Source organism: Pimephales promelas, chromosome 13 (assembly GCF_988280905.1).
Source record: "Pimephales promelas chromosome 13, fPimPro1.hap1.1, whole genome shotgun sequence".
Taxonomy (NCBI): Eukaryota; Metazoa; Chordata; class Actinopteri; order Cypriniformes; family Leuciscidae; genus Pimephales; species Pimephales promelas.
Window position 1 is genome coordinate 26,418,406 of NC_142781.1, and position 11,395 is coordinate 26,429,800.

An 11,395-nucleotide genomic window follows, 5' to 3' on the forward strand; every position below is an offset into this window, starting at 1 on the left:
AAAAAAACATACCAAAGGTAAGATATGTTTAATAAACAATCACAAATACATAAGAAAAATTGTGCATTTTGTGGCTGTGCTGGAATCCAGTGAGAAATATTGAAATCCTACACAAGTTTTTAAATTTCTTACTGACCAGAGTAGTGTAAAAATTGATTTCAATAACTTACAAATCAGGAAGTCACAGATTTTAGTTACAGATCCAGAGTTGATCGTAGACTCTAAAAAGGTTTTTTTTCTATGATGTAAAATTGTCAATATATGGTAACATATAAACATGCTATGCTGAATACATTTCACAGTATGGTGTTTGTAAATGGTTGTCTGCTAACTGCCTCCTTGTAATGTTAGAATCCACTGAAAATTGATATAAAAACCTCTGCTTTACATGGCTGTAAAACATTAAGGCACATAACAGGTGTTACATTTATTGCACTGTTTTGCAATGTAGCTGGTAGAAATCCTGAAGTTTTTTCCCCGTTTAAAAAATACTAAATGTAATTTACGTAAGATCACTGTATCTAATCCATAATCCAAATTCAATCGTACTCGTACACCGCATTCAATATTAAGTCTCTTATTTAATTTTCAAAATAGATTGGCCCTTACTCATTTAACTTGATTCTGTTTCATGTGAATTTGCCTTTACATTTGCATTGCACTTTACATAATCATTGTACTGATAAAACATTTCATGTTACTCGATTACATAGATGATTGTGGTATAACAATATTGGTTCCTTGAATCAAGTTGTCATCTTTTCCATCAATTAAAGAATCCCACTTATTGAAGTCTCTGTCCAGAGCTGGAAAATAAAGTTAAAAAATTAAATATTGCAAACAAGTTCACAGTATTAAGTCCGCAAAAAAATACTCAAAAAAGCTGAATTGGTTTGGTGAATTGATTTGAAATAAAAAAAATTAATTACTGTTTTCACATATTGTAAAATCTTCTTAACAATTTAATGCATCTATTGATTTTGTTTTTCTAAAATCTTACCCCAAACTTCTAAACGGCAGTGTATTACAAACGATTAAACGGAATAGAAAGAGCTGAAACACTGAACCATTCATACTAAAAAAGGTAAATAACTCACTTAAGTGGCGTTGAAGAAAAGCCAAAGTTGCTTTGTTGGAAAGATCCATGGCTATATATGGATCAATCTCTCCTTTCAGTTTCAGGAGCTTTCCAATCCAGTTCCCAGTAAGAAATGTAAAATCTGGGAAGCTCTGATGAACTGTCCCCCTGCCAAAACATTGTAAAGCATAATTAAATGAAGCAAAAAAAAATATATTTTGTGGGGGAGAATGAAAAAAAAATAATAATGAATTACTAACTTGATGGTTATCATTTTTCTGGGAATCATGGCAGAGTCCAGCTTCTTCATACGAATGATATTCCCAATCCACTGGAATTTTTCAGAGTTGATAAAAAAGATTGGCTGCTTTACTCCTGGGAAGATCTCCTCATCCAAGGGAAACATCCAGGAGTCCAGTGCCACGCCACACCTATGAAGCAACATTGATGTGAGGATGATCATTTTGTTTTGTTTTTCACCTTTAAATTTAATGCAAATACTGTTTTCATTAACTTCTTTTTTGTAAATGATTCTCTCTATAAGGGTATTTAGAGCGATAACAAGGTTTCAAATGGTGTGGGTGTATGAAAATGCTTGTAAAGAAACAGGAAAGTAGCAGAAGTTATCAGATATCAGTGTGGAGGATAAAATAAAGGCCAACCGCACTGACTGAAAGTATCGTTTCTCAAACAGCCTGCTAAATATGCGGATAATCTACCCACAATATCTTGTAACTGTAAAAGCATGTCACGATACGTATTGGGACACACCAATCAGCACAAAACGTACTTGAATTTGACATCCTTGCACAAACATTCGATCACTGTCGCGCCTCCGAAGGAATGCCCCATAACCGCTATTCTACACAAGTCCATGGAATTCTGAAATGCAGAAAAGCTCATTACCACCAGCTCGCATTTACACTACTACAATTAAAAAAGTCTTATGGAATATGATCAAGCAGTTTATTTTTTCTTTGTTCTGACAAGTTTAAACTCATTAGTAATATTCACCTCCATTGTTGACAAATCAAAGTTGGACTGTAAGACGTTCTCAACTGACTTTCCTGAATTGATGTCAAAGAGAATATCCAAGGCTCTGATGCATTCATCTGCTCTTTGCTTTACCTGAAACATAAAGGACATTTGATTCATTTACATGGAACAGACAGTAAAATCAATTGTGCACTAGCCAGGACAACAATACATTTTAGTAATTATTTACAAACAAGTCCAATTGTCACTAATACAAATAATAATACATTCCTATTATTGATGGGTTTTCAATGCAAACCAACACAAAAATCAAACATTTCGACATTCAGCAGCAAATTCAGTCATTTACGGCTACAAATATCAGACTAGGACGGATTAGCATAGGAAGACTGTGTTTGAGATATTTGATGAGTATTGAAATTTCCTCACTTGCTTGTTTCTTAGAGGAAACTCATTCTCCCCTGGTTTCAACGGCCTGTAGTACATCCAAACCTCCTCCAGATTATCAGACACAGGCTTGGCAATGTCACATGACGGATGCCTTTTTGTTCCTGGCTCAGTGTGCTCTCTGAAGTAAAATGTTGCAGAGGCAGATTCATCCCTGAAATTGAAAAGATATTTTAGTGAAAGTAAAAGACACCAGGTCAAAGACAACACATGGTAAAATTTAGTAAATTTGAGTAAAATATTCATTTCATAACCATAAGTGATCTTGAGAGATTTTTTTAGCAGTGTTTTATAGAAGAAAAATCTAATTTCTAGTTTATAGTGAGGCTCAACACACTTCATTCTCTTTATAAATACATGTTTCCCAAAACTGCAATATTACAAAGCATTTCCATTGTTCCACTTTGATTTAATAGTTTACACTACTTTACACTAGTTTGAATTCCGATCACAGTTCCATAACTTTAAAGGCAGTGTTACCGTCGCTGCTGTTAGTCCTGTGTTATGTGTCAGTCCACCGGTAAACACTGTTAAGAATGTGATGACCTAGTTTATACTATTGTTTGCACACTCCTAACACTTTGACTTTTACAACATACAAAACCTTTCAGGTCAAGGAACATTTCTGAACAGTAATTTTGACCATGTCAGTTTGTGGTTAGCGGATATCTCTTATCTCAACACACTGGTCGGTTGGAAAGCAAAAAAGCTTTTACATCTAATAACTGAAAGCAAGCACCTGTGCTCCACGGCTGCAACAATGAAGCCCTGCGACGCCAATTCAACACATATGGCTGAATACAATGTCCTGAACATACAACACACAAAAACACAGTGGGAATGTAAAATACTGCATCAATGGTCAGGTTTTTGTGCCTAAATTTTCAAACCAACCAAACCTGAAAGCTCCCAGTCCATGAGAAAAGATAATGACAGGATATTTCCCATCTGGTTTAAATGATGCACTCCAGGCTGCTGGGATTTTACAAGACCCTAATGTGAACAAACATGCATAAATGGCCATAGCATGACAACAGTGGCAACCAATGTTTTAACCACATATCAAAGAGTCAGGAAGTGGCATGGTGAGCTACTTTTGCATCACGACAAAAACAACATTTTAATTCATCTAAAGGCCCAGCACTGAATAGCCCAATTTTTTTACCAAAGAGGTAGTTGAAAATTCTTTCACTCAGTGTTCTGTTCATCTTCATGAAGTCTGCGAGGCCGTTGAAATATTCTCTGCACGGGACCCAGTCTGGCCGCTGAGGATTCTCAGATGTTTGGCACGGATAGTAGAGTCTCAAGAACGTATCCTTGAAAAAAATATATAGGCTAAATTATATATTAATCTGGTAATGACACACATACAATTCATGTACACACAATTCAAGTACACACTTACATGTACCGTGTGGCCCACCATCAGGTCTGTGCATCCCACTTGGTGGGGTCCTTTTCCTGGCGGGATACTCATAGAATTGTGGCAACTTGAATTACCCATTGCGAAAAGCACCCAGTTCAACTTTGGCATAGATTTTAAACCTGAAAAACATGAACCACGTCACAAGATTTCATGTCACAGCATGAAATGTCATGCCATTCTCCAACAAGCTTGCTGACTCAGTTCCCACTATGGTCCTTTTAGTTAACTCAGTGCTTGTGAATAACCACTTTTTGGTTTATTAGTCATATGGATACTGTCTTTTAGAGAAGTAATGCGAGTTCACTTGTCTTGTCACTGTATCTGCCAACTTACTGCCCGCACAATAGCAGCTTACATAAATAAAAAGAAAAGCAGTTAAAGCGATGGTCTAAAACTTGAAATATTGATACTTGATTTTTTTTTTGTAATCAGTGACGTAATAGGAAGTAGCTGTCAAAATAGTGAAACCAGTGACACAACCAGCTTGTTTACAGTTAACTTAGCATTCTAGCCATTGCTATTGCGAAGTGCCCAGCCACATTTAAATCTAATTTGTAAGTACCTACCCGACGTTGACTTTGACCATTCATATATCTTCTTGACCAGAGTCAGTTGAACAAGTCTGCCGACAAAATACATCGACGTTAACAGGGCTAACTTACATTAAGCGTCAGCTGAAGTCCAACAGGCGGAGCCTCATCCTGACCCCAAATCGACACGTCTGTAAATTGAGTCAAAGACAGATCATGCTATTTTTGATCAGTTACTTTGTGAACGTTGTTTTGAACAAATCTGTTGTGTTAAGTGAATGATTCGTCGAGAAAACGATTCTCAAAAATAAAAATGCCTGCGTCCCTGCCCTCAAGACGGACTATAGCGTAAGCCAATAGCATTCGAGTGCGGGTTGTGACGCAGCATTTCATTGGTTGTACTTACTAAACGAACACGCCCCTTCACTGAACAAATCTGTTAATTTCAGAAATTAAGATTCTTTTTAAGAGCCTGAACAAAATTCGGACCTTCGGAACAACTGGTTTGTGAAAAGAGCTTACAGTCTATGGAAAAAACGTATTAAACTGGAAAATACTGGGAATTGGGATCTGGTTGGGACTGGGACTGTCATAACTGAACAAAGCAGGCATGTTCGTTCCGTTCATCCTTTCATGTAAAGCGACGAAAGAAATTAAGATTTATGAAGGTGTAAAGGGTGTTTGTAAATTAGATTTGTCAAAATGTTATTAAAGGGTTTGTTTTGGTTCGTTTTAGTGTAACGTTAACTGAACTATCCAAAGTAAGACTGCACCTGATCCCTAAGTTCGTTATACTTATGAATCTATAGGAAATACATCACGTTTTTCTTAAATTAATTTAAATATTCATATTTGCGTCTAACAGTATCGTCTTGCCAACGTTTAACACACTTTTAGCATTGATTTGGCTATCTTGAGTCATATTTTCTAGTAGCATCTCATTGCAGTACACGAGATCTAGGGGGCGGAGCTGGATCCAGATCTAAGGGGTGGAGATGGGTAGGATTAGGGGTGGGGTTAGGGATCAGGGGGTGGAGATTCAGTACATTGAGTGCATATTAATTAAAACATTTACTAGTATAAGGATTGTTTTGTGCAGCTATTGATTAAATAACTTTAATAACGATTAATCTATGCAATGCCAACTGTTTGATAACTTTATTTAATTTCTGTATAGCCGATTTCCTATACATGTTTGACAAATATTTAAATATACGCTTTTTCTGCATTAATTTGCAGATTAACTGTGAAATTACATTGCAAAATGTATTAAAAACGTAAGATTTTTTAATGCCGATTAATCGCGATTAATCATAAAAAAATGTTATTAAATTAGTTTATTTTTGCAGTCGATAAAAAAATGATTCATTCTTATTCATGTTTGTTTTTATTGAATATTATGTATTTCTTTATGTTAATATCTGCACAATTAATGTGTAATTAGCCTGCCTCTGCCAGCCAACCATGAGACTTCATATCCATTGTTCCAATAAACATGGACTGTGGTCAAAGGCTAAAGTTCTCTTTATACAATTTAAGCGATGGCAATATCTCACATAGTGTCAGTAAGTATGCTTTTACAGAGGCTGCTCATCTTTACAGTGCTGGCTGTGGCACTTCATGCTGTGAGTGATTTTCTGTATTTTAATTTACCCTTTATAACATTATACTTTAACAGGCTTTGGTCCCTATTGCTTATGCAATTATCTGGATATCTACAGTGATTGATATCTCTAAATACATTGAGATTAATCATATTCCTGCCATGACTTTCAGATTCCAGTTTCGACTCGTATTCATGGTAAGATTGATGATTTTTATTAAATACTGTAAGTTATACATTTTTTTATTTCATTCATCTAAATAAATGTTTATTTATTACAGAGGTTGAAGATGAACCAAATTTCAACCCTTTCATCAACCTTGGTAAATTGTTTTATACATTATATTGCAAAACACAGAGGCAACAAAGTTCATTTTAATGCTACTGTACATTCAAAGAAATACTTTAGTTTGATTACTTTGCAAAATATTGCACAAATGCATTCTTTTAATACTAAAAATTTTTTTTAACTTGTTTGTCAGGAGCAAAAACCCGACTGATTGAGGGAGACATAGCCCTACCCGTAAGTGCACATGCCATGTCATAATTCAGTTTTGTTGCACATGCTGAAATCTTCTTAATAATATCTATCACTGTCTATTGTTGATTTATGAAAGTGTCTATTAAAACCTATATCCTTTTACAGCCTGGTCGAATTGGTCTTATTAACACAACTTACAGATGGAAGTTCCCTATTCCATACATTCTGTCTGACAGCCTGGGTAAGTGATATTCACTTGTTTTCCAAATTGTTCAAAAACAAAAACTGGCTAATTTGTGTTTATATAATACTGATTTTCTTCATGGATAAATTCTCCCCATTTTACACAGACCTTAACGCAAAAGGTGCGGTCCATCAGGCATTTGAAATGTACCGTCTAAAGTCGTGTGTTGATTTCAAACCCTATGAGGGAGAGAAGACATTCATCAAATTTGAGAAAAGAGATGGGTATGTGTGCAGTCAAACATTGCGAATAACATTTCTGTTATACTTATAACATCAGAATATACATATGTTGAGCATGAGCACATCCACAGAATTTTACCATAAATTCAGTTAATCTGGGCCTGATAAAAAGTGTGTATGATATAATAATAAGCTAATGATTTCTAATGATGGCGTTTAGCAAATGGGATTCCACCATCAAACAAGATCGTATATTATAAAACAAAGGAAGTCACACTAACAGGACTTGTAATTGCTGTAGGTGCTGGTCCTATGTTGGAGATCTACAGAATGGGCAGGTGCTTTCTCTGGGGCCGGGCTGTGACCATAAGGCTGTGATTGAGCATGAACTTCTGCATGCCCTGGGCTTTTACCATACACAGTCTCGCCAGGATCGAGATGACTATGTGAAGATCTGGCTAGATCAGGTCACTGGAGGTTAGTTTATTTGTTTCGCATTATTTCCTGTGTAGTTTAATATTCATTACTTACTCGTACAATTTTGCATGTGACTTTTATTTATAACATGATGTTTTTGTTTCTAGGCATGGAGCATAATTTCAACAAATACGACGACAGTTTTGTCACAGATCTAAATACACCATATGACTACGAGTCTGTCATGCATTATCGTCCGTTTGCTTTCAACAAAGACCCCAGTATTCCTACCATCACAACCAACATCCCAGAGTTCTTCAACATCATAGGGCAATACCTGGACTTTAGTGAGATGGATGTTGTCAGACTGAATCGAATGTACAACTGCTGTAGGTTATAAATATTCATATAGAAATATCAATGCATATATTAATGTTTAAAAAATATATACTATATATATATACATTTTTGTCCCCAGCCTCTTCTCTTACCCTGCTGGACCAGTGCGCTTTTGAAAACATAAACATTTGTGGAATGGTACAGAGTTTGACTGACGATGCTGATTGGGTCCATCTTAAGAGCTCTCCTGGCTCCGAGGATCATACTCTCAATGGACAATGCAGAGGTTATAAATCTCCATTGCCTGAAATGGCTGAAGTTTAAATAACTTAATTTAAATAACTTTTTATTTTATTTTTAGATTTAGGGTATACCATGCATTTTGACACCTCCACTGGAAATGCAGAACAATCCGCTCTCCTTGAGTCCCGCATCCTATATCCTAAGAGAAAGATGCAGTGCCTGCAGTTTTTCTACAAAATGACAGGCAGTGTAAAGGACAGCCTAGTGATTTGGGCCAAGATGGATGATGGAACAGGAACCGTGCGAAAACTAAAGAAACTGCATACAATCTGGGGTAATTTTTTCCTTTTTGAATTTGAACTACTTGTATCTTAGACTCCTAAAACTAAAGTAAGAACCAGTGGAAACATTCCATTCTGCTAAATGCTCTTTAGATTTTCGTAAATGTTCTACCACTGAGAAAAAATGGTTCTTTTAAGAACCGTTCACTGAAAGACTCTGTGGGGAACCAAAAGCCCCAATTTGTAGGTGTAAATTGCAGGAAAGCTTTAAGATTTTACATGTGTAATTTTAACCCTCTGATGGACCTTGTCACGTATGACCGAATAATTTACTGTTTTGAATTTAAAAAAATCACAGCTTCATTGGAAGGTTATGATACTTGGTGACTTTTCTGGCAAAAAAAAAAAAAATAAAAATTTGAGGTCATGATCCGAGCATGCTAAGTGGTGGTAAAAAAAAAAAATAGTCACAATTTTGGTCTTCGGTCAAAATCAAAATGACCCCCATAGGAAATGAATGGGAAACACTTTTTTTATCACTATTTCTAAAAAAAAAAAAAAAAAATCTTAAACTTAATAAGAAATCGTTTTTGAGATTATTTTAAATATTTATTCAAATCCACCAAAAAAATGTGTTCATAAACAGCTGGTGAATTCACATGCCTCTCCATAGAGAGCTGTACATGTCATCTAGTGGTTACACCATGGTTCTATGCTTTTTCTCTATACTGTAACCAGATGGTGCTAATTTTCTTCAAAAAAGAAGAAAATTCCTAGACTCTATATTAAACTAAAATACTACATTAATAATAAAAATAAAAAAACAATATATATATTTTTTTTTCATGGCAAAAATAGACCATAAATATTGCATAAATATTAATAAATTCAATCAAATTGTCTCAAAATTCTAAATTAAAAAGAATAAATATTATAGAACAAAAATAAATTGCATTGGTTATTACTGGGATGGAGGAGGTTTCGTTTTTTAGCAGTTCGGTCACTTCTGGACCAGGATGTGACTCCTAAATGAAGACCATCAGAGGGTTAAATCAACATTTCATGTCCACACATTCATGTATTAATTTAGTGAGTGACTGTATAATAATCAAAATAATGTGCGTAATCATTATCCCTTCAATTATCCTTTATGTAATCCTTTATTATAAAATGAATGTGGTGATAACAAAAGGCTTATCTTACCCAGCTGACGAAGACCAAACATGGAAGATTGCTCATGTGCCATTGCAGATGGGAGCAAAATTCCGCTATGCATTCCAGGCAGTGAGAGGAGACCCTCCCAACTCTGGAGGAGGCATATTCATCGATGACATCAGCCTGACAGAGACCCACTGCCCAGCCGCTGTCTGGCGCATCCAGAACTTCTCGAGCATCCTGAAAACAGCCGACTACAACACCGTGCTGAACAGCCCTCGTTTCTACAGTCCTGAGGGTTACGCTTATGGGATTCAAGTACGCCCAATCTCTAGCTACTCCGATTACACGGGCAACTACACTGGTTTGTACTTCCATCTGGCCAGTGGGGACAATGACATTGTGATGCAGTGGCCGGCTGTGAACCGCCAGGCCACCATAGTGGTGATGGACCAGGATCCAGACATTAAGCTGAGGATGTCCTCTGCTCGTAGTCTCACCACTGACTTGGCCACAGGTATGTGATGATGGCTTCTATTGTGATATATGTGAATATATATGTGATATAACTTGTTCTTTTTGTATTCCTGGTCTTTAGTCAATGGAGACCAACTAATATGGGACAATCCAAGAAAGTTTGGGACCTTTGACCCAAGCTGCCAGTGTTATCGAGGAGAGTCAGTGGGATGGAGGAGTTTCATAAAACACTACGACTTACGCAGACGGAATTACCTGAAAAATGATGACCTCATCATCTTTGTTGACTTTGAGGGTACGTTTACACTGAGGAACACATTCTGTCTTAGACATTAATAGTGTTACTGTCTAATAATTTGGTTTTGTGTGTCTCTTTAAAGACTTAACAAGCATGATAAAGAGTGAAGTTCCGGTTGCACCAAAGGTTTGACACCGATAAGTGTGTAAGTGAGCTCTGATACCATAAATACAGCAGTTTTATTCTTTCAGAACAAAAGGACTTCCAATAAGCTTTAGTTTACACTTTATTTCGATAGTCCTCTTTAGAAATTCTACTAAATACAAATAACTTTGCAACCACATGTCAACTAACTCTCATTCATTTGCAATATGTCAACAGCAACAACAACAAAATTCACTAGAGTAAAGTAGACTTTTAGGTCATGCTTAGTACTTGCAAAATAACTTATAGTCAGTAGAATGTCTGTTGGGAGAGCGTTGAAATAAAGTGCAATCAGCAGATATTAAACAGACAATCTGCTAATACTCGAATAACTAGTTGACATGTAGTTTCAATATACGTATATATTATTCAGGAAAATATCTAAAGTGGACTATCGAAATAAAGTATTACCACTTAAGTGTTATTGGGTTATGAGCTTATGATCTTGGTTTATGACTGCTTTTGATCTACCAATAACTGATCAAGAGACAATCAGTAGTTTGATAATTGACATACAGTATGATATGTTTGTTAAACTGTATGAGAGAATTGACCTTTTTCATATCCTGAAACAGGTGTCAGTCTGAAGAGAGAAAGCTGTGTGAATTGTGGAGAACATCATCTTAAAATGCAATTGTTATTACTACAAAAATGTGTTTGATATGCTCACTCTGTACTTTAACTTTTTAAACATTCCCAATAAAGTCTAAAATTAAACTCTTTTACCAAACGTCATTAATATGTCAATAATTGTGAATATCTTACACATTGCACTGGCATCTGAAGTGATACAATAATGTGCGCCGATAAATCATTCATAATAATTACTGTAACATTTCATGAAAATAGAAGAATTGACGATTTTGATTTCATTGGTGACTTTAAAGCACAAAAGCTTATGTGTAAAAGGACTTTTTGATATCCGATCTATCCGATACATGCATGCAGTTGAAACCTTGTTAGTTTTCATTGTGCACTTTACTGTTAAAAATGGAATAATATCTTAATCTTATCTGAAATCTGATATGACTGTGTTGACCTATGTTGCAGTGCT

The 11,395-nt window shown here is 35.7% G+C and overlaps 2 protein-coding genes across 3 annotated transcripts; one reads left to right on the plus strand and one right to left on the minus strand.

The window, feature by feature from the left end:
• Positions 1–13: 13 nt before the first annotated feature.
• On the minus strand, positions 14–4,772 carry pla2g7 (phospholipase A2, group VII (platelet-activating factor acetylhydrolase, plasma)). Of its 2 annotated transcripts, none has more exons than XM_039692418.2 (11): positions 4,610–4,772; positions 3,927–4,066; positions 3,687–3,837; positions 3,421–3,514; positions 3,261–3,329; positions 2,504–2,675; positions 2,093–2,206; positions 1,869–1,960; positions 1,339–1,509; positions 1,098–1,246; positions 14–806 (listed from the first exon to the last, which is right to left on the minus strand). In XM_039692418.2, the coding sequence occupies exons 2-11, from the start codon at positions 4,053–4,055 to the stop codon at positions 706–708; spliced, it is 1,242 nt and encodes a 413-aa protein (XP_039548352.1). In that variant the 5' UTR covers positions 4,056–4,066; positions 4,610–4,772; the 3' UTR covers positions 14–705. The 2 variants fall into 2 exon arrangements, with proteins under 2 accessions (XP_039548352.1, XP_039548350.1); XM_039692416.2 differs by having other exon boundaries at positions 4,514–4,646.
• A 1,239-nt stretch (positions 4,773–6,011) lies between these two features.
• Positions 6,012–11,066, plus strand: mep1a.1 (meprin A, alpha (PABA peptide hydrolase), tandem duplicate 1). Its single transcript, XM_039692415.2, has 14 exons — positions 6,012–6,102; positions 6,254–6,278; positions 6,362–6,403; positions 6,563–6,603; positions 6,727–6,802; positions 6,912–7,029; positions 7,289–7,464; positions 7,572–7,793; positions 7,883–8,029; positions 8,105–8,320; positions 9,475–9,939; positions 10,021–10,194; positions 10,280–10,342; positions 10,917–11,066. The coding sequence occupies exons 1-13, from the start codon at positions 6,019–6,021 to the stop codon at positions 10,327–10,329; spliced, it is 1,836 nt and encodes a 611-aa protein (XP_039548349.2). The 5' UTR covers positions 6,012–6,018; the 3' UTR covers positions 10,330–10,342; positions 10,917–11,066.
• Positions 11,067–11,395: the final 329 nt, after the last annotated feature.